Raw genomic sequence first — 24,201 nt, 5'->3', positions numbered from 1 at the left:
ATCCTCCAGACTACTTTCAAAAAAAAATCCAAGAGAATCTCTTTCTATATCAAAGTTGTAAAGAAGACTTCTATAAGAAAACCATGAAAAGCCTAGCAATAAGATCTGGAAGAATGCCTAGATACCAAAAGCTAAAGATAAGACAGATACCAGAGTTTTGGGTGTTTTAAGTTTTTCTGGTGAAGAATGATAGTTCTTTAAAGAACTTTAGCAAATTAGTACCTAGTATAAGGAGCTCCATTAATGTTATGAATTCCCCATGAATTCTATTAACAGAAATTTCAAACAGTTGAACTTCGTTTTGACTAATAAACTCAAATATTAAGAAATAATCACCAAGTAAAATACAACTATAACAAACAAAACACCAAGTAAAATACAACTATAACAAACAAAACAACCATCCAAAAGTGCAGTCATATTGTAAATGACAGGCAAATATTTATTAATCAGAATGACTGATTTTATAAAATCCTGTTTCAAGGGTTTAACTTACAGTTTAAACATTGACAGAGCTTGCAGTTGATTCAAATGTGAGAAGAATGAAATGGTATAAGAAAAAGAAAGAGAAACTAAAAATATGTTGAGTTGAGGGAGTCCAGGAGGTTAATTTCTGAGCAAGAGATCTTAAGGCATTTTACGAAAACAACACAAGTGAGTGCACTGGGGTTCTGACAGTAGGAGCACCATTCTGAATGATTTCATCTTCTTAAAAGTTAAAAAAATCACTTCACTTAAAAAATGAGTACTAGAAAAGAACAAATAAGTATGTAAGTATTATATCAAGTATCACAAAGAAAAAAAGGACAAGGAGTAAAAGAAATAGAGCATGCCAGAAAGATACACCCAAAGAAGATGAAAACTAGAGCCTATTATTTCAAATCAAGCTAAAAATCTTTTTTTTTCCCCAATGAATAGAAATGAAAAACTCAGGAGCGATGTTTGGAAAAAGGAGAAGGAAGAGAGAAATAATCAGGAATATTTCTAAGAAAAAAAAACCCAAAAAACTAGGAAAAAACTTAAATTACAAGAAACAGAATGGCCAAACACTGGTAGCTTATGCTATTCAAGAGGCTGAGATCTGAGAATACCAGTTTGAAGCAGGCCTGTACAGCTCCTGTTAACCACCCACCCCCCCCCCAAAAAAAAGCCTAAAGTGGTAGAGTGTAGAGTGTGCCAGACTTGAGTGAAAAAGCCAAGCACAAGGTCAATCCCTAGTACTGGAACAACAAAAAAAAAGAATGAGAGAAAGAGAAAACGAGAGAGAGAGAGAGAGAGAGAGAGAGAGAGAGAGAGAGAGAGAGAGAGAGAGAGAGAGAGAGAGGAGAGGGAGAGAGGGAGAGAGGGAGAGAGGGAGAGAGGGAGAGAGGGAGAGAGGGAGAGAGGGAGAGAGGGAGAGAGGGAGAGAGGGAGAGAGGGAGAGAGGGAGAGAGGGAGAGAGGGAGAGAGGGAGAGAGGGAGAGAGGGAGAGAGGGAGAGAGGGAGAGAGGGAGAGAGGGAGAGAGGGAGAGAGGGAGAGAGGGAGAGAGGGAGAGAGGGAGAGGGGGGGGGTAGAAAGGAGAGAAGGAGGGGAGGAGGGAAGAAGAGGAGGAGGGGAGGAGGGGAGGAGGGGAGGAGGGGAGGAGGGAAGGAGAGGAGGAGGAGAGGAGGGGAGGAGGGGAGGGAGGGAGGGAGGAAGTAAGGGAAGAAGGGAGGAAGGGAAGAAAAGAATAAACATAATGGACCATGACTGAACCAAAATATGAATTGGAAAATAAGTCAAATTTTAGAATTTAAAATAGAACAAAAAAGAATTGAAAGGAAAATAATTGATATGTAGATAAGCAAAGAAGGTCCATCATATGTATAATTGGGGAAACTTCTCAGCACATTTGAAATGAAGACTACAAATTTCCAGACTAAAACTAAAAACTAAATCTGAGCTATCAAATTTGTTTTAGAACTAGATATTTACTTATATTGGTTTATACCTACCTGTAAGATACTCTTATACAAAATTTTCATTGTCTTGGCTAGCCTTACAGATATTTGCTTCTCAGAAAAACAAGAGAAAGAAACCAAAGAAAGAAATAACAGTCCTTCCACATGGAAAGGAGAAATTTAAACAGGATTTCATTAACAGAATGTTTGCTTATTCTCTCCCCTCAAAGTCAACAATCACAAAGTTTCAAAGTGCATCCTAAGGAATCCTGCCCCAAAAACCAGGAAGTGTCCAATAAAAAGGAATTATTTTATGAAGAAAAGTATTTACCATGAGTGGTATGTGCTTGGAAACTTAAAAAAAAAAGAAAGAAAGAAACTGGAAGCCTGGTTGGGGAAAGGACAGAGTGGTGGGGGAACCCTGAGAAAGAGCCTTACACCTGCAACAGCATAAATGTGGAAGTGTCCCAGAAGAACAAAGACACCTGACCCCTGTAGCCAAGGAAGATAGCAAAAGTGTTCTTAAATTTCAAAGCCAATAAAAAACTGATTATGATTATTTACATTATGGAAATTATAAAAACGAGCAGATCAGGCCAGCTGAAAAATATAATGTGAGATACAATGAATATAATATAAAAATGTAAATAAAGGGGCCGGGAGTTTGGCCAAGTGGTAGAGTGCTTGCCTAGCATGCACGAAGACCCGGGTTCGATTCCTCGGTACCACATACATAGCAAAAAGCTGGAAATGATGCTGAGGCTCAAGTGGTAGAGTGCTAGCCTTGAGAAAGTCCAAGGACAGGGCTCAGCCCCTGAGCCCAAGCCCAGGACTGGCAAAAACAAAAACCAAACAAACAAACAAACAAAACACCTCAACAGCATATGCACAATAGGAGCCAAATACATTTTAAAAAAATGTAAATAAAGTATTTTGGTATCTTATGTTTGCTAACAATTTGAAATGATACTCTTCCCATAAAAATTGTCAGCATTTTCTTTCCCTATTTGAATAATATAACTTCATATGATTTAGAAAACATGTAAGTCTACTAAATAAGTGGACAGTTTTTCTTGTGCTAATTAAACTAAAATATTTTAAATTATAAATCAAATATTTCTTAATATACAATTTATCAATAAAAAGATAAAAGCATTTAAACACTTTCCCATAGTAGGGGGGTAACATGTATTAGCTTATACAACTTAATAGAATAGTCCAGTACACAGTTAACTGTGGATCATAAGGAAAGGCATAAGAAAAATATCTGAAATAAAATGCCTTAGACCAATCACATTTGTGTGGAAGTCAGTATCTGCAAACACTGAACACCTTCCACCCAAACAATTCAACTAATATTATACACAAAAGGCTATCAGGAAACAATGCCAAGGGACTGAGAATCCAAGAGGAAATAAAACAAGCCAGGTGACAGTATGACTTAAGTAGGAGAACAGAGTCATGAAATACATTTTAAAAATTTAGAATAATGTTTTTATTTCTCTAGAGTAAAAATAAAACTGACAATTACAATCTTAGTCAAGAATACACTGTTGATATTGATGGAGCAGTTCCTTGTTCAAAATGTCACTAATCCAGGATACAGTAACAGACTAAAGCCACAAGGTTCCATCCAGAGTTTATTAACATCTAAGTTGATTTTGTTTTCCTCTTAAATAATGGAGGAACACTCTTCAACACCATTGCCCGAAAATCAAATGAATTTTTACAAATTATTGTTTTTGATACAGCTTAAAAATACCAAGGTCTGGGGCATTTGGAATAAAAACTTGAATAGTACCTTCAGATATATTTGGAGACATTTCAATGTGGAAGACAAGAAGTCCATATTAACCAATAAAAAAAGGACAATTCATTTTTTCCCCTTTCTCTCTCTTCATATTTCATTAATATTTCTATGTAGCTCTGACATGGGAAAAGTACTGAACAGTTTGTATTCAGTGCTTTATAAATAATGCAGAGTTCACTTATTCTTCACAGAGCTGTCCCATTATGCATTTGTACCTATCCTACTACTCAAATTTTAGTCATATTACTTTCACTTAAGAATGAAAGGAAAAAAAGTAATAACCAAAAACCTGTTTGGTATGTACTTAAATGATTAATGTAAGTCTTATCTACTACAAAGTGAACTCCTTAAAAGCAAGGCTTTTGTCATATTTTTCTGTAACATCTGGTGCTCAAGAAACGTTTATTAAATTTGTGGATATTATTTACTGAGCCTCTTCACACCCTTATGAACTAGACATTCAAAAACTAAAAACTGTCTAGCATCCATGTTGAACCTCTGAATCAAAAGAGATACTTTAGGAAAGCCTCAAATAGGTCTACATTTTTCTTTAATATTCATGTGGCGCTATATTATAATAATGATGAATAAAATATAAGACTCCAAAAGCTATTTGAACCGGGGGTGGTGGCTCATGTCTATTTTCCTAGCTACTTAGGAAGCTGAGATCTGAAGATCTCGGTTCAAAGCCAGGCTGGGCACACAAGTCCACGAGACTCTTATCTCCAATTAACCACTGGAAAACCAGAAGTGGTGCTGTGGCTCAAGGGGTAGGAAGGTAGCCTTGAGAGTGCTCAGGGACAATGCCCAGGCCCAGAGTTTAAGTCCCACAACCGACAAAAAAAAAAGGAAGAAAAAAGGAATGGCTATTTGATTTCAGGTCCTGCTCCCCCACAGAGATAAAAGATCATATTTCTATGCTCAAATATTTCACAAACAGGGGGTAAGTTTATATAACAGAACTTTGCATACAACGTATAACCAACAACACAACACATTCATTAAAATAACAAACCCATTTAGCAAATATACAAAACTTTCCCTCTATCTTTTGAATTGTTTTGAAGATCATCTTGCCATAATTGACAATGTAACAGATGGGTCTCATTGTCTCCTCAGTGATCTAGCTTCATAGCAGCAGCTAGTGAGCTTTCTTTAAACTCTCAGGTTGAGTAAAGCAAGAAGCTACAATCTGAAAAACTTAGGTGGCCAATAGTAATAACAGCCCAAATGGGTATAATCCTGCAGACAGCCTTTAAAGTCTTCATTTCCTCATTCAGACTTTTATGGTTTCACCCTTGCCCTAGGGCCTGATTCAAGTGTTCTACCAGATTATCTGAATCCAGCTGGAGATGAAAGAAAATCAAGAATGAGAAGCATTGGTACAGTATACTTTTAATTGCACAAGGATTAAAGTATGTATTATTTACTTTTATCTAACTGCAAAGGAGATAGGAACTATAATCTAGGAGGGGAAAATATTTGGCTAACCCACATAAGAGTTTATCATAAGTCTTGGTCACCATTTATTTGAATTATCCTTAAACATAATTCAACTGGCTGGGCATCAGTAGCTCATGCCTGTAATCCTGCTAGTCAAAAGGCTGAGATCTGAGGATCGAGGTTCAAACCCAGCTTGGGCACGAAGGTCCCTGAGACTCTTATCTCCAATTAACTACCAGAAAAAAATGGAAGTGGCGATGTGGCTCAAGTGGTAGAGTGCTAGACTTGAGCTGAAGAGCTCAGGAACAGCATCCAGGCCCAGAGTTTAAGCCCCACAACCAACAAAATGAAAAAAGATAATTCAACTGTGTTGAAAATCAGCTATACAACTTGTGGGTAGGTTGGGAGGTAAAAACTGTGAGAGAGAAAGAGGAAAGGAAATATACTTTTGCCTATTATGTTACTGGAACCCCTCCATTTTTAGCAAGTTCAAAAAAAAAAGTATGAACAAAACTTTAAAGTAAATCACACTGAATAACCATCACAGTCTGTCACTACAAATAAGATAATTTATTAAATTATTTTACTCTCTACCTTAGGCTTTTAATGACTTCTGGTTATTTTCAAAAGTCATATCTAACCCTAAATGAGATTCACTCCTGAGACACTGTTATAAATAAAATGCTCTAGCTCTAAAAACATTTCTCCAGACATGTGGCCTATTGGTAGGGTGTTTGTCTACTATCTACTCTCTTGCTGCTGTTGTCCTTGACTACATGTCACAAGGAAAATAATACAACTGAAACAATTTATACAAAGAAAGTGAGTTAGTTCCATGAATATCTTTTCAGAAAGATCTGGCTGAAAAAAAAAAAAAAAAGGTCAACTTGAAAGTGGCTTGCTAGAGAAGTAGTTTATGTGAGCCATGCTTCTAGTCCCTTTTTGCACCGGTTATTTTGGAGGTAAGAATTTAGAGGGCAGGCATCAGTTGCTCATGCCTATAATCCTAGCTACTCAAGAGGCTGAGATCTGAGGGTCGTGGATCTAAGCCAGCCTGGGCAAGAAACTCTGATATTCTTATCTTCAACAAACTATTCAACTGGCTCAAGTGGTAAAGAGCTTGCCTCAAGCAAAAGAAATTCAAGAGAGACAGTGTCCAGACCTAGCGTTAAAGCCCTAGGACCAGAAAAAAAAATAGGTATAGAAACACAATTGATTTGCAGAAATATCCTTAAGAGATCAGAAATCCTGCCCTCACAGCCAACATAATTCTTAATAGTGAAAAACCAAGATAATTCCCTCTCCTCTAAAATCAGAAACAAAACAAGGATGTCCACTCTCTGTTCTTCTTCAATATAGTACTGGAATTCCTAGCAAGAACAAGGCAAGAGAAAAACATAAAGGAGACCCAAACAGAGAAGGAAAGAGTAAAACTACCCCGTTTGCACGCGATATGATCCTGTACTTAAAGGATCCTATACACTCTTCCCCCAAGCTAATTTAAAACACTGGTAAAGCCAGTCCAGGAAGAAAAGTCCTTGAGACTTGAATCTGCAGTTAACCAGCAGGAAACCAGAAGTGTCACTATGGCTTAAAGTGGATGAACATTTTTTTTTTGCCTTGAGCAAAAAGAGCTCCCAGGTCCCAAGTTCAAGTCCCATGACCAACCAAAAAAATAAACCCTCAAAAATCAGTAGTTCTTCCGTATGCAAACAGAAGATACAGACTAAAATCAGGAAAGTAACTCCATTTGTAACAACTTAAAAACCTTAGAAATTAATTTAGCTGAAGACAGGAAGGGTCTCTATATTGAAAACCTTTAACAATTTAAAGAATGCAATTAAGGAAGACTTAAGGAAGTAGAAAGGCCTTCCTTGCTCCTGGATTGGAAGAATTAACATAGTGAAAATGGCAATACCGCCAAAAATCTACAAATGCAATGTAATACTCATCAAAATCCCAACCTCATTCTTCAATGAAATAGAGAAAGCAAGCCAAAAACCCCAAATAGCAAAAGAAATCCTTAGTAGGTAAAATAGTACTAGAAGAATAAGATTACCAAATTTCAAACTCTATTATAAAGACATAATAAGGGCAACAGGTCCCTGAGCTCTTCAGCTTGAGCCATTGCCATAACCCTTGAGCCACAGCACCACTTCTAGTGGTTAAATGGAATAAAAGTCTCATGGACTTTAGTGCCCGGGCTGGCTTTGATCAGCCTCCTAAATAGCTAGGAATACAGGCGTAAGCCACTGCACCTGACTTGGGAGAAACTTTTTGAGTAAAGATCCAGAAGTACAGCAACTTAAAAAAAAATACTCCTGATAAATAGGATTGCATCAACGAAAGTTTCTGCATGACAAGGACATAGCCAACAGGCTAAAATGACAACCTACAGATTTTTGCCAGCTATATGTCAGACAATGGTCTAATAGCCCTAATATTCAGAAAACTTAAAAACAAAAAAACCCCAACAACCCAATTAATAAATGAGCTAATGTGCTAAAGAGAGTTTTCTCTGAAGAAAAATGGACAATAGATACAAAAAGAAATGCTTAACATCTGTGGTCATTAAGGAAATGCAAATCAAAACAATATTGAGATTCCACATCACCTCAATTAGAACAAATATCATTAAGAAAACAAACAGTAACAGACGATGAAAAGGATGCAGGCCAAAAGCAAACCCTAATACTCTTTTGGTGGGAACATAAACTTGTTCTACCACTCTAAAGAACAGTAGGAGGTTCCTCAAAAAATTGAACATAGAACTACACTATGATACAGTAACTGCACTCCTGGGCATTTACCCCAAGATTATAAAAAAGGATATAGTAAAGCAACCATCACAACAATATTTACTACAGTACTACTCAACATAGCCAAGGAATGCAATCAGCCCTCAACAGACAAATGGATCAATGAAATGTTTTATATATACCCAATGGAATTCTACTCATCTCCTAGAAAGAATGATATTGTACCACTTGTAAACCAATGGGAATATTTGGGGAAAAAAAAGTATGTTAAATGTCCATCCCAGAAAGACAAAGGATCCATATTTTCCTTTATGTGTCAATGCTAAATTTTGCTTACAAACTCTTAAGTAAATACATTGAGTGATATGCAAGTATATACAAATGTACTAACTGAAATATGGTAGATTCAAGGGAGATCTAAAGTAAGTATAATTCCTTAGAAAGCCAAAATCAAAGTTCAGCAAAATAAAACACCAGGAAGCGGGTACTTGAAAAGGGTGGGGTGGGGTCAAGAGGAAAGGAATAGAGGAATGAAGAGAAGATGGAAATAATGCAGACAAGTATCTAATCTATAGCCTACAAAGTAAGAGTGAAGGAAAAGATGGGAAGGAGAGGGATGGGTGAGAATGTTGAAAAGGGTAACACTGATCAAGATACATTAACAAATTGCTTTGTTAAATGGTAACTCCCTTGTACAAGTATTTGAAGATAATAAAAAGTAAATAAATTATACATTAACAAAAAGGAAGAAAGAAATCCTGCTCCCAAGAAATTACTTTTTAGGTAAGCCATCAAAGCACCTTTAACAGCAACAAAAAGGTTTAAATATAATACTCAGAGAAGTAACAGTGATTTTTACCTAGAAAAGATGGAAACATTTTATACAAAGAAAAATGACATTTGAAAGATGCTTTCAAACAACTCAGGGGGTTTCTAGGCAAAAACAACAAAAACTGGGCTGTTTTGGAGATAAACTCATGACAAGCAATATATTCAAAACATGGATAACAGCCTTTTGAAAAAAAAAAAAAACAGAAGTGGGGGGGGTGGATGGTGGTACAAAACTGAATTCAGTTTGGCAGAAAAACAAGGTATACCAAGGAAGATTTTAAGGTGGCTCTTTCATGTCAAATTAAACACGCTGGATTTTTACTTCTTATTAACCAAGGATCTAAGAAAAAAATCTTCCATCAAAATCATTTTTGCCTCACAAAGACTTCTTGTAATAGTAAAATGGTAAACCAAAGGTTAATGGTATGAGAAAAGATGTAAAAGGTATCAATGTCAATAGTTGAAGAAAGAAGTAATAATTAGAACATGGAGCAATGTGAAGAATAGGACAGAATTTTGAAGAGACAGGACAATGTACTGAAGTAAGCTGGGTAGGAGAAATGAAAGGGGAAGAAAAGTCAAAGATTATAAGTAGGGGAAAAATGCAATGTAGTGATGAATATCTCTTAAGACTGTTTCACAGTACCAGTAAACAAATTAAAGAAACCATTTGGTTTCATTTTCATACCAAGTCTCTGGAGTTTAAAATTAAATCACTCAATACTCTTAGTAACTACACTTTTAAATCATCTCCTTACACACGAGTCACTAAAGCATATGACCCATTATCTTAAAATCATAAAGAGTAAATTTTATTAACAAATTGATTCTTGTCTCAATAGTATATAAATATGTACTAGGTCTCCTTTCCAAAGCATATAAACTAAGTATTAACTCCCATACTAAGGGCATATAACATATTTTACTATGAAATATAGGTCCAACAACATGTCAGTGGCTCATGCCTATAATCCTAGTTATTCAGGATCACAGTTTGAAGCACTAACCCAGACAGAAAAGTCTGAGAAACTCCAGTACCAATAAACCAAGGAATGGCCACTGTAAGGAAGAAAACCAAACAAGACTATGAGATCCTGGTTCAGGTCTTGGTGTAGCAATACATGCACACATGCAATATTATACTTCAAAATACTTACATCTGTAATTTTTTAGACTATCAAGAATGTAAGTTTTAATTTGTTGTGTACAAGCACAATCTGCACTCTTATACACTCTTCTTGACAAGAGTGTATAGCTATATAGTTCCTCCTGACTCAGCCTTCCTGCCAACTACTAGGATTACAGGCATGAATCATGCCTGGATAGAACTACACTTTTCAGAGTCCATACCAATGTCAAATTTAGATACCAATACAGTCCTTGCTCAAAAGTTAAAAAGCATATTCTAACAGAAAAAACTGCATTTGCTAAGAAGATAAAGTACAACTTTATCTTAATTTTAAATTAAAAGGTGATTCAGAAAAGAGAATGAACTAAACTTTCTTCTTATTTCTTAGCCAAAACAAACCAAAAAAGCAAACAAATAAAAACAAAGAACCCTTCTGAACAATTCGAATAATTGTTCTCACCCACTCTTCCATTGATTTCATCTATATTAGGTGAGCAAAATCCTAAGTCACTACCACCCCATGTATTTTACTTAATAACTTTAAATTACTATACAAAAAGATGACTGTGACCCTCTACTATGCATGGAGAAAGTATCAGTCACTGATTTATCTGGCAACTGATGAAAAAGGAATTCATGATCTTTAGCAGTCAATATTCCTTCCACACACATACCAAGCTATACAAGTGAACAAGTCAGCTGGCACTTAATCTCTTGGCCCTTAAGTATATACAGAAACTTCAAGTTTAAAATCATACTAAGGGAAATACCCAAGCACAACCCATAATAATCATATATCCATGGGGCCGGGAGTTTGGCCTAGTGGTTGAGTGCTTGCCTAGCATGCACGAAGACCCGGGTTCGATTCCTCGATACCACATACATAGAAAAAAGCCAGAAGTGGTGCTGAGGCTCAAGTGGTAGAGCTCTAGCCTTGAGGAAAGTCCAAGGATAGTGCTCAGGCCCTGAGCTCAAGGCCAGGACTGGCAAAAAAAAAAAAAAAATCATTACACCATAGCCTTTTCTTCCTAACATTGATAAGAGCAGAGACTTTTGAAGAAGCTTTTCACAAAAAAAAAAATAAATAAATAAGGATACTACTTAAAGCTGGTTGGGAATTGTTTTCTAAGGAACTGAAATTTAGGTCATAATTTTTAAAGGACAAAATATAATATACAAATGGAATATGTTTATTGCCAGGCACAGGGCTTGAATTTAGGCTTCACACGTCCTCGGCTTGCTTGGTCATAGCTAGTACTCTATCAACTGAGCCATGCCTCCAGTCCAGCATTCTTTTGGTGAACTGGAGATGGATTTTTCTATACAGCTGGCTGGCTTTGAACATGCATCCTCTAGGTCTTAGCCTCCTGAAAAACTAAGATTACAAATGTGAACCACTAGCATGCAACTTAAGACTTTACCTCATGTAAGCATTATCTTTTCAGAGACGAGTTATCATCAGTATATTAGTTCTTTCTCTTTTAGTAGTTACTTGAATAACAAATTTCCTTGAATTTTAAAACTCAGATTACAAAGAGAATAGAAAATATCTATGTTCATTTAAAACCATGTTCTAGACTATTAATTTTGCTAAATTTCAGAATATTTTATTCAGGAAAGAGAAATTATGATGTTCAGTAATGAGTTTTTGCAATCTCACTTGAATCTCAACTTTGTGCAACTGGCTTTCTAAAACAATATATGTAAATAACATTTTGGTAAACTTAATCATTGTACTTCACATTAGATATTCTAAAAGCATGCAGTCACTCTAAAATTTGCTTTACCATTCACATTTTCACAGTATTCTTGACTGGAGATTAGTATATAAATTATGGCCTTTAGGAGTGACTACAAAACTACAGAAAATTTTTATTTTTTATTTTTTTATTTGCCAGTCCTGGGTCTTGAACTTTTCCTCAAGGCTAGTGCTCTACCACTTTAGTCACAGCACCACTTCCAGCAGAATTTTCTATATGTGGTATGAGGAATCGAACTTAGTCTTTGTGTATGCTAGGCAAGCACTCTATCACTAGGCCAAACTCCTGGCCACCACTGAAATTCTTAACTGAAAGAGCCCACTGAATTTAGGACATGGTAGTGTTAAATTTTCTAGAGGATTCCATGGATCCTCAACAAAATTCACTTAAAGGAATCTAAGTGGAATTAGAAACTTACTTAGGCAGAAGCCTGCCTTCTATCTGTTAATATGTATCCTATCCTGACATAATTTATCTTTGTCCCACCTATCTTTACCTTCATGAATGCCTAGCTCCTTTTACTAGTACAAAAATCTAAGTCAATGCCTGTCCAAGTTTAATACCACCAATGAATGAAGATAAAGACCATTAGTTACTTAAAGCACTCTGGAAAACGGGCACCATAATACCATCTACTAATATTAAACTCTGCCATGTATTTACAAGATTTGATGTCCTAACAATTACTGGGTATGCTCACATATACTTCCCCTATATGAATACATTTCTTCTCAAACAGAAATATCTATTTAAATACTACATATTTAAACAATATTTACTGTAGCAACAGCCACATTCTCCTCCTTGCTGCCCACCACCTGGGCAGTACTGAAGACTAAACTTAAGAGTCTTATTATGCTCGCTATGCAGGTGCTCTGTCACTTGAAGCTCCTTTGACAATGGTTACTCTTCAAGGCAGTGTCTCATACTTTATACCCAGACTAGCCTACGCTGCAATTCTAGTTGTGCTTCCTTTTGTCCCAGGGGATGACAGCTATGCAACACTGAACACAGTCACTGTATTCATTCATTTATTTTTAGTTTTTGGCAATTGTGGGACTTGAACCCAGGGCCTGGGCATTGTCCCTGAGCCATCTTTTATGCTAAAGCTAGGGCTCTACCACTTTGAGCTACATCGCTACTTCCAGTTTTCTTAATTGGAAGTTAACTGGAGATTAAGAGCCTCATGGATTTTCCTGTCCAGGCTGGCTTTGAACTGCAATCCTCAGATCTCAGCTTCCTGAATATCTCAGATCTCAATTTCCTAAGTAGTTAGAATTATAGGAGTGAGCCACCACTGCCTGACCAGCAGTTGTATTTAAGCTGTAGCTACCATAATAGGTACATGCCACAACAACCAGCCATTAGTTGAGATGGAGTCTCACTTCTATGCCTGGACTGGCCTAGAATCATGGAATCCCTATTTCTCCCTCCGTATCTAGGATTATAGGCTTTTAGCCACCATATCTGGATTATTGCAGGGCCTTCAAAGTGACAACAAACTAGATAAATGTTGAAATACTGAAAATGACACAGGTGCTGCTTATGAATTCACCAAAAATTACCTTAATACAGATTGCAGAAATATTAAGACACACTTAAGACAAATGAAAAAAAGTTATTAAGACCTTTCAAATAGCTATATTAATTATGAGAATGATGCAGTGGGTCAAATATTCAGAGTCAGTAACTAAACTATGATTACTTTCTTTTATACTATGAGAAATATTTTTAAATGAGTAAAACAGTAACTTAAGACTACTACTTTTCTATACCTTCCTATTACTTTTACACTCAATTTCAAATGAATTATACAGTTATATTCAGGAGCCATGGGTTTTCTTCCATGTTTCATAATGCAGCTTTAAAAAAAAATGTTCCACAAAATCTAACATGTTTGTTTTACTATGAGGTTAAGTGTAATATTTAATCCTTAAAATAACAATATCTGGGCCAGAAACTGGTGGCTCATACCTATAATCCTAGCTACTCAACAGTCTGAGATTTGGGGATTGCAGTTCAAAGCCAGCCAAGACAAGAAAGTCCATGATACTCTCATCTCCAATTAACTACCAGAAAACTGAAAATGGTATTGTTGCTCAAAGTGGTAGAATGTTAGCCTTGAGCAAAAGAGCTCAGGGACAGCACCCATGCCACAAGTTCAAGCCCCACAACCCCACCACCAACAAAATAATAACACCTGCAAGGATATTTTTAGGCCATATACATTAGTACAAAGTAAAATATAAAAATTATCCTAAATATTAACATCAATTAATAATGCAAAAAGCTATAATGCTACTATTTCTTTAAAATAAAAACTAAAAGTAGATAAAATAAAAATTACTGAAAGTATACTAAATAAAGTCACTGTAGAATCAAAACATCAAGAAGCCAAAGCCAATTCCTACTTATTTCAATGTCTATATATTTCTACACAACACTATTACTACATACTACTGCATCACTACACCAGAAACCACACCCACAGTTGTGGTAACAGTGTGCATATGTGTATGTGTGTGTGTGTTCACAGAGGAAAATAGCCAGTGATATTAACCTAAGCCAAACTATATTAAATATTTTAATACTGTAAGGCAGCAATACATATTAAGTTTAGTGAAGCCATATGTGAATCTATTTAAAGCTGCATCCAATAAGAGAAAGTAATATACATAGGGACAACTTTAAAACAATTCCCCCAAGTCATTCTATTATTATGACATCTGACATCTGAAAGAGCTCTTTTCAAATGTGGAACCAAACAGATACTTGAAGTTGAAGATATAAATGCTTCTAAATGTACTCATCAGGAATATAATGGACATTAACAGAGTTAACAAAATTGCCAACAGTTCATTTATGTCATATTAACTCTGCTTAAGATAGACAGAATCTGTATGTGGTGACCCACATCTATAATTCCAGTACTTAGTAGGTAAGGCAAGAGGCTCTTAAGTTCAAGCACAGCTTGGGCTACAGCAGGGAGGAACTTAAGTTCAAGCACAGCTTGGGCTACAGCAGGGAGGAACAAGAGTACAAAGGGAGGAGGATGAGAAGAGAGGGCAAAAAGGGTGAGGAGATGGGATAGCAGGGTACGTAAGGGAAAAAAAGCAGAACCAATTAATTTCTCACTTAAGCAGTATTTACTAATTTTTAGTAAAATAAAATTAAAATTAGTGATAAGTGTTTGCCTAGCATGCACGAAGACCCAGGTTCAATTCTTCAGCACCACATATATTGAAAAGCCTGAAGTAGTGTTGTGGCTCCAGTGGAAGAACATTTGCTTAGGCCCTGAGTTCAAGTCCCAAGACTGGCAAAAAATAAATAAATAAATAAATAGATAGATAGATAGATAAAATTAGCTGCTGAACTATTTACAAAAGCTCTCTCATAGGCATAGTAAGAGACCATTACTGTCAGCAGTTAAGAATTTGGTCATCAGCTACACAGCAAGCTAAAGAAGTTTTCTGTATGTATAGTGGGTATCTTGACAAGTCTCATAACGTGGACACTAACCTTGCCACACAATAGAGGGTGTCACTAGTTTCTTTAATTCATTATTCTTTTTGCAAGCCATCATTAAGATGAACTGTAAATTCATTGAGCTATGTATGTAGACTTCAAACTCACAAACTGAAGGAGTTAAGTGTTAGTGCTTAGGGAAGACTGAGCCAACCAAGCATCAGTTACTGAGAGAATCATTTGAGACCAGATTCTTCTCAGTAATTTCTGAAGTATTAATCAGCTTACTACCATATATAACTTCTATGAAAGAAGAAAGACACATCTGCTCTGCTCACTATAGGTTACATAAAAGAAGGCTCAGAGACAGTCACCTTGGGATCCTTACCCACCCCCACCCCTTTATACAAAGAACAACTGGAGAAAAATGGTCAATCCTTCTAAATACTATTTTGGTTATATTCACCAAACTAGGTCTCACATTTTTAGATATTCTGAAAATGTCAGAGCTTATTCCAGCAAAGCAAAATGGTGCCATGGAAACAAAAGAAAACTCATTCCTTAGTCTTCCTTTTAGTTCAAAAATCCCAGCTAATTATCATCAATCTTTTAGAGTTAGGCGCAAGGGAACAATCTCCTGGAATGAATATGGGATTAGGAATGAGAAAATATTAATTCTATAACCATATACTTAACTATTTTCTTCCTTTTGACCTACAACTTATAGATGCAGCTTAGTATAGAAAGTCATAAACAGGGATTCTGGTGAACTTGCCTTTTCTGGCCTTTGCCTTAGCACTACTCACTAAAAGTAATTAAATCAGTGTTAACTGATGTTTTTCCTACTAAGATGAAATTCTGAAAAGACATTTAATCATAAGCGAAGTCTTGAGATTTTTCAGACTCATTGAAATAGATGGTAGAGACCACCTCTCCCTGACACACCAGGTCAGAAAGTAATCATTGTTATCATACCGTTAAAAGTGCTTTTTCTGGAAATCATCACCCTTTTGATTTTTTTCCTTTATGCAAAGATGTTGGGGAGTAGAGAAACTTAATCTTTAACTGACAGCTGCCAGACCCTACTCCAGAAACCCATCTGCCTTGAGCAAAGGACTGCCAACCAGGGAGCTATATAACCCTCATGCCAACACTCAAGCATAAAAACTACAGCTCCAGAGGGCACTGCCCCAACAAGCAGCTTGTACAAGACTACAACCCAAGAGAAGACCTATGACTGATGTAAACACTATCTGTCATTTACATACAAGACTATACCAAGAATAGTGCAAAAGCAAGGGGGCTGGCACTCTTGTCTTGCCCCCCACTACCATCCCAAGCTATATAAGCAGGCTGTTCAACTCCTGTGAGCAGCTGAGAAGCATTTTCCTTGAGGCCTTCCTGATGCTATAAACATCAGGTCCCAGACAAAGACTTTCTCCCAAGTGGTCTTTCCCACTTTTACTGAGCTGGTTTGATTTCTGGGTACCACATATACAGAAAAAGCCAGAAGTAGTGCTGTGGCTCAAGTGGTAGAAAGCTCAAGGACAATGCCAAGGCCCTGAATTCAAGCCCCAGGACTGGCAAGAAAAAAAAGAAGCAGCAGCAATGATGAAAGAAAGAAAGCTGCCCTGGAGAAGTAAGGCTGGCAAGATGAACAGTCTGGATGGAACTGACCAGAGCAGGGTGGGCAGACAACAGCTGGCAGCACAGAGAAAATAAAATGGATCATGGCTGGCAGAGATTCCTTCCAGCTGTGGATTTGTAACAGTAAGCCCAAATGATAGAAAGATCCCTTTGGGAGAGTCATCTTGGTATAGAGCTGTACCACTTTGGAGTCCAATCTTGTACAACTATCCTGGCCATTGGGGGCTGGGTTCTAAACCCTAAACCTTCATGCCACACTCTGGTTGTCAGGAGCCTTGGGCCCAAACTCTATGCTACTGACCTCTCCACTGTAATTAATACATTCTACTGCCTTTGAAATCTCCAAGTCCTGGAATAACTGGGCAAGAGCGATAAAAAAAAACCCAGCCCACTGGTGTGTAATCTTACTGCAGATATAATTTGTTCTGCAATCTAACCTATTCTTCTAGAATAGGGGATGAGTGAATTCATAGTTATTTCTATGGGTCCAATATAACAGGTAAGAGATGGTGGATCTGGTTCTTTTATCAGTTTCTCGAGCTATCTATGTCAATATGTGAGTTGTATTATCTTTCCTCTACTTCTGGTAAAGCAGTCTGGAGACCCTAATAATTTAGATAAGTTAAACCAACTGTTAAAATAATTAAGGAGCAAGCCAAGCGTCAGTGGCTCACAATTCTAATTCTAGCTACTCAGGAGGCTGAGGGCTGAGGATCACAGTTCAAAACCAACCCCCTTACCCTCATAAAAGTCTGTGAGACTTATCTCCAATTAACCATCAGAAAACTGAAAATGGCACTGTGGCTCAAGTGGTGGAGTATAGCCTTGAGCTGAAGAGCTCAGGGGCAGCGCCCAAGCCTAGAGTTCAAGCCCCATGAAGAAGAATTAAGCAGGATATTGGACATAAAAAGAGTGTCACTGGTTTGATTTTTTAGGCATTTCTTAAAAGAAAAATATTATATAGGGAAAAGACACAATAGTTCTAGTTACAGACCTAGAACAGGTTGCTGTGTCTGGGAATTTTAACACTAGAAAAAAGAATGAACTAATATTAAGAACAACATCATTAGTATATACTCCTTTGCAGATGATTATTATTAGCCATCTGTGGAGGTTTTGGTAAAACAGGCTTTTAACATTTTTTTTTTAAATTTCAGGAAAAGGAAATTTGTTTCCTATTTGTTGAATACTGTCATTTACTTCCATTTTACTCATTGCATGGAGTTAAGTTACTTCTTTTTCAAAAACATTCAAATGCATTACCACAAAAAGAAAACAAGGACATCATTATCCTTCAACATTTCCCCAATGTACAAAATCTTAATTTGCATTAAATCTTTCCAGAAATGTAAAACTTGAGTTAACAAAATGTACCTGTGTCAAAAGTTCTGTTATGAAAGAAAGGACTTTTCAGCTCAACACATACACACACAACTTTACATAGTTTTTTTAAAATTTAGGTGTTTATATACGCCTTAGGTATTCATTACTCAATAAACTCAGTAAGTTATTTGAAAGAAATATATTTCTCTGAACATAATTTACTGTATTGATTAAATAACTACAAATTCATTTATTTATTTTACTCACTCATGGAACTAGAAAGATTATTAAGCACTATGAGATAAGTGACTGGACACAATTAGATCTATAAATAATGAACACTACTGCTGCTTGTATTTATTGAAGTTCTCAGAGACTCAAAACCTTTCTTGAAAACCAGCTTTTCTTTCTGCAACAGCAATTATTGAACCCAAGGTTTGTGCTATAATTTCAATTTGTTTTGTTAAAAAGCAAAAACGGTATGCCTTTAGGAGATAATAATATTATTATTCAAAAGATGGAAAGGGTCCAGTTCTGCTCCCTGGAATGATCAATGTTCTCACAGGATTCTACCTTCAATTCTTATTTTAAAGCACAAAGATTTTAGTCTGTCTCTGGACTTAATGGCAAATTTTATTTATAAATATTTTGTTACTAGACTATCAAAAATCTGTATCTCAAAATATGCTTTTAGAAAAGTTTAAAGTTTTTACCTATTTGCTGTGGAAGGACCGCAATACATGCTTGAAAAAATTATAAATGGGGAGGAAGACTTCAGTCCCCCAAAATATTAGCTTAGATGTAAACTTTAAGATTATCATGAGTATTTATTTTAAAAAAGAGAAAAATATTTAAAATGTCTGTATCCTACAACTGAGCACAAAACAAAAATTACTCAAAAGGAATTTAATGGAAAGATAAAATACTGAAAGCAAATGAACTGATTAAAACAGATATAAACATACTGCATGAAAGTCATGACATATTATATGCTGATTGGCTTTGTACTATCTCTTAAAATAGAACTGTAACCTCTTTATATACAAAACAATGAGATCTCAAGACAGAGAAAAAATCTGATTCAAATTTCACTATGGAGTTAGCTATCTGCCAAGGTATTAGACCTAAAGAAACCTAAAATGCTCAATCAAAAATCAATTCACACTATTTGTCACAAAAGCTATATAAATAAGCTTCTGTACACTTAAAACATTATTTTCCAACCAGAGTACCTTAATGCAAATGTTTTTACATCTTTATGAACCATGAGGATTTGCATTTGATACTTACACTCCTGTACAGTGATAGTATAAGGGTGTATGTTTTTAATCTATGCTTAAATCCATGAGTTTTGCTCTATGTGGTTTGAGGGGGGGAAAAAAAACTTTTTTTTATTACTACTAATGGCTTTAGCTTAAAGATCATTAATTTTAGAACTAACATTTGGCTATAGTCTCACTTGACTTGTTCTATTTATCTCAAAGGTGGACTTTGTGTATTACCATCACAAAAAATAACTATTTGCATAACACTTTATGATTTTACATCTATCACAAACACATCACAGGGAGCCTGAGGACGCATTCAGCAGCTTGTCATTCACCCCTTCAAGACCCCTCAGAACCAAACAAGGGGGAGGGTGACAGTTTGCTAATAGGAGAAGTACAGAAATGAATATAAATAACAAACCTTGAAGTTTCAATAATACAAAAGAAAGAAAAAAGATTATAATCTATGAGCATAAATAAAACTTTCAATTTGTTAAACTCTATGCCTCTATAAAGAGCAAGATGTTTCCAAGTTTATGCATCTTCTGTTATGGTAACTATTTAAATTATTTACGACTATATAGTGCAAATGAAATCACTACCTTTTTGCTGAGATTCATAAATTAGTATCTTGATAATATTACAATTGCTTCTACTTACAGCGGTTAGTTTTTTTCTCAGCTTTGTAAAATAATCTGAGTACTAATTCTCTAGTCATTCTATAAATATATATATGCATATATTTAAGACAAAGTGACATAATATGTTTAGAGATTCCATTGTCTTATTATTTTTTCTTGGCAAAAGAATTAGAAAACTTAGTTTCTAAATTTTCTTCCATAATCATCATGCCATTCAAAAATGTGCCGAAGATTAAATGATAACACCTCTAATGCAAAAGTCTACAGCCCTTCAATCTTTCTGTAAATAATATTCCTCTAAATAAAATACATATCTCTGGAGCCACGATCTACTAGATCGTACTTATTAAAGGATAACACCACCATATTATCTAAACACACACACACACACACACACACACACACGTACACACACTGAACTGTGAAGAAAAGGAAGAAGGTGGACAGCAGAGGAAGACATGGAGCACGTTGTTTTTCATTCACGTAGTATCGTGATGTCAGTGTCTGCAGCAGCAGTGGCAGCCACAGGAGCCTTGACCAATGGAGGCTGAAATCTACTGAAGTCAGAACCTTGCAGAATGCAAGAGAAACTGAGTAATCACTTGAAAATTTCAACCAACGCACAGTATGATTTTTAAATGGCTAAGTAGACAAAACAGATTGGGTGGGTAGTTTAATAGAGGCAAGATGTAGAGCTGGAACATAAGAGTAATACAATCAGGGAACTGAGGGGTACAGAGGTGGCATTGAAAATCACTTCAATGGAAGAAACTGACAAAACCACCTGGTGTTTAAAAAAAAAAAAAATCACTAGCAAAGAAAGCCTTTCAATTCCCAACACAAGCTCTGACACTGCAAATCTGTCTCCTGCACAACAAGATTCAGAAACGTGTTTTCATCATGATTGCATTAAAATTGCATTAAACTCGATGTGCCATGCTACAACAAAGAGGAGAGCTTAAACCTGATCACAAATTTCATTAAAACTATTTGATGATGGGGCATGTAATTCCTAAGCAATTAGGGCTTTTGAAGGATGCAGAAAAACAAGATGTACTATTATCTTTTGTCAGATGTTACTGTTTATCAACAAAAGGAAGGAGGTACTAGTTGGTCATTATACTGTTGTAGCAATTGCTAAAACTTCTCTTACTCTACTAACAAAATCCTCTGCACATAATCAGCAGTGCTTATTTTATGCTTCTTATATTACTCTCTAAAAGAAAATCCCCTAAACTCAATTTATGCATTGTTAAAGCTAAATCACTCAAAATTTTATGTAACTGCTGCCCTCTTTCTGTTACCTCTTATTTAATATAGCTCTTGAAAATGTGTAAGGGAGTTGCATATGGCATTAATCTGTTAGAAAATGGTGGTCTTTTCTATAAAATACAGCCAAAGATGTGTGTTCAGTTGTGGTCATTATTAGGGCGATCACGTTGTTTTCATTCATTCATTCAGGATTTGCTGGGGGATGTCAGTTTCTGCAGCAGCTGGCCTGACCTGGGGGAAGAGGGGGGAGCAAATTCCTCCCGGCGCATACAGATTACAGGATGTATTTCTCGGTGCTCGTGTACTTACCCTGCTGCACTACATCCTACCCTGGGGTTCACCATCAAGTGTTCTGAAAACAAACGCCTGGGAACATGCTAATTGCAGGCCTGAAATATAAAAACTAAAACCACCAAAACTGTGATCCATTGTAATGCAAACACTTTTGCCAACTCTAACACCTTCTTCAAGAAACTCCCATTTAAAAAATTCCACATACCATATAAACATAGTACAGAGCTTGACAGTGTTTCCCTTCCAGGCAGAGATTTTTTTTCCACTCCTTCCTATGACCCCTTCCTTCCACAATGCAGCAGCGGAGCAGCAGCAGCAACAGCAACTGTAGCTTTAGACTGGTATCTAATAATACTAGCTACACTACTCTCCCTTATGGGCTTAAGTCCCTGTTTGGGCTAATCTTACTTTCTCTCCCCCAGGACTCAACTAAGATCATGCATTGTGTCCCTAGACATTAAGCAAAACCAAAGCAAAACAGAAAACATGTAAGAGAAGCCCACAGCACTCGCCAACTCACCACTACCTTTGACATCCAACAACAACCACAAAAAAACAAACTTGAGATCTTTACACAGCTCATCTGAGCTGTGAAGTGTACTTTAAAATAGAAGGAAAAAGTGAACACTCTACACAAATACTTTTCTTTCAGAAATCCTTCATGAAAATCATGATCTGGGCACAAAACCATTTGTAGTGAAGTAAGGCTCTGATACATGACTATATAAAAATAGAGTCTGGGGAAGGAAGAAAAAAAAAGAGGAAAGAAGGAAGAAAAAAAGAGGAAAGAAAACCCTATACATTTCCACTGAACATTCAAAGTGTCCCTTCGACACATCTAAAGGAAAGCCTTACAAAATAACTAATGCCACCAGCCCTCCAAAAAGTGAGAACAGAAAACACTATTCGGGCATGTCAGGAACTTCGCAGGAGAGCACAAAGGCTGCGGAGATTACCAGGACCACCTTCCCCGCTGCTGGAGAGTTTGTGTGCGACTTGAAGGGTTTCGCCCCAGCGCCTCCTTCCCTGGCTATCGACCGCGAACGGGAGACAGCTAGCTAGAGGAAGGAGCTAGCCGGGAGGAAAAAGGGCAAACAAGCAAACACCACCACCACCAACAACAACAAAAACCCTCCGACGCAGGCCAGTGAGGGAAGATAAAAATCAGAGGGGTGGCACGAGGGACAGGGGAAAAGTTGCTGTGCAGTCCGCGCCCGCGAGCCGCGACAGCGCCCGCGGGCGGGGGAGGCTCCGGGGCCGCTTTCACACCTTGGGGCGCGCACTGGCCCGGCGCAGCCCGGGGAGGCTGGAGTTTCCGCGCGCGCCGAGGGCGCCGTCGGGGAGACGCCGGCCCGGGAGGACGGGAGGGTTGGGCTCGCTACCTCTGCACGCGGGCGAGCCGGGGCTCCTTCTCTCAGGTGAGCAGCTCCTCCGGTGGCTCTCTGGGGACCGTCTCGGGCGGCCCTTGGCTCGCGGCGCCGGCTCGGCCGGGATGGCGGCCGGCGGCGGCGGAGGCGTCGGGCTGGGCGGGCTGGGGCCGTGGGCCGCCGCGGGCCCCGGGAGGCTGCTCAGCGGGGCGGCGGCGGGCCCGGCGGTGGCGGCGGCGGGCGGGCGCGTGGGGCTGTGCTGGCTGCCCCGCAGGAGCTGGTAGGGCACCGTGGCGCGGATGGGTTGCAGCAGCCGGCTGGCTCCTGCGGCCGGGACGCAGCTCGCGCCGCCGGCACCCGCAGCGCTCGCGCTCCCGGCGGCGGCCGGCGGGGAAGCCGCGGCGCTGCGCCGCATCCTCTGCGGCGCGGGGTGAGGGGTCTGGGAGGAACTAGAGGAGGAGGAGGAGGAGGAAGAGGAGGCGGTGGACATGGTGGCTCTGCGGCCTTGGACGCCGCCGCCGCCACCGGCCGACCCCGAGGCGCGCGAGCGGGCGTGTGGGAGCCGGCGCGAGCGCGTGCGGGTGTGTACCGGGAGGCGGAGGCCGGGAGGGAGGAGTCTCGGGGCTCCCCCGGCCCCACTCGCACCCCCGTCGGCTCGACGAGGGGGAGGGGAACGTCCAACGGCCCCAACCGCCCCGCTGGGCTCGGCGTGGCGATCACGGCCCGGACCGCGAGGAGCCCGAAGCCGCCGCCGCTGCTGCCTTGGGCATCGCGCTGTCAGGGTACTGGCCCGGGTCCCGCAGCGACGGGGCCACCCGCAGCCTCCTCCTGCTCAGCCCCCGCGGGGCCGCACGCGCCGGGGAAGCCCGCGGTTGCAGGGCGGCCCGCGACTCTGGCTCCTGAGAACCCGGGGTGGTGGGGGGAGTGGAGGTGGAAAGGGCCTCGTACTGCCGCGCGCTCCGCGGCTGCACCGCGAACGCCGCTGCTGCTGCTGCTCCCGCCGCCGCCCCCGCCGCCGCCCCCGCCGCCGTCGCCGCCGCCGCCGCCGCCGCCGCCGCCTCCACCGCTTCTACTAGCTTTTCACTTGGAAAGGCAACTAATCCTCCGCCCGCAGCCCGCCCCCTGGCACCGCCCCCCGGCGCTCGGGCCGGGCAGCTGCCGCGGCGAGAGCTCCTCATTGGCTCCCCCGCCCTCCTCAAGAACTCGAATGATTGGTTGTGGCCTGAGAATGAAGGGAACTTTCTCCAACCACAGTAGCACGTCTCCCCTCGG

At 38.9% G+C, this 24,201-nt stretch overlaps 1 protein-coding gene across 3 annotated transcripts in view; it reads right to left on the bottom strand.

The window, feature by feature from the left end:
- Glcci1 (glucocorticoid induced 1) overlaps nt 1–23,803 on the bottom strand; it is a 68,534-nt gene extending 44,731 nt beyond the window's left edge. For 2 of the 3 annotated variants that reach the window (XM_090333155.1, XM_090333156.1), the window contains exon 1: nt 22,945–23,803. In XM_090333155.1, coding sequence (XP_090189281.1) covers nt 22,945–23,419 — 475 coding nt within the window. In that variant the 5' untranslated portion in view covers nt 23,420–23,803. Of the gene's footprint in view, nt 1–22,831; nt 22,875–22,944 lie in introns of those variants that run through there. The other variant, XM_090333157.1, reaches the window with a different exon arrangement.
- Between the last annotated feature and the right edge of the window lie 398 nt (nt 23,804–24,201).

The sequence above is a fragment of the Megascapheus bottae genome, chromosome 5, assembly GCF_031878675.1.
Source record: "Megascapheus bottae isolate mThoBot1 chromosome 5, mThoBot2.hap1, whole genome shotgun sequence".
Lineage (NCBI taxonomy): Eukaryota > Metazoa > Chordata > Mammalia > Rodentia > Geomyidae > Megascapheus > Megascapheus bottae.
Note: the sequence above shows the minus strand (reverse complement) of the source record. Positions and strands in the feature narration are given on the sequence as shown.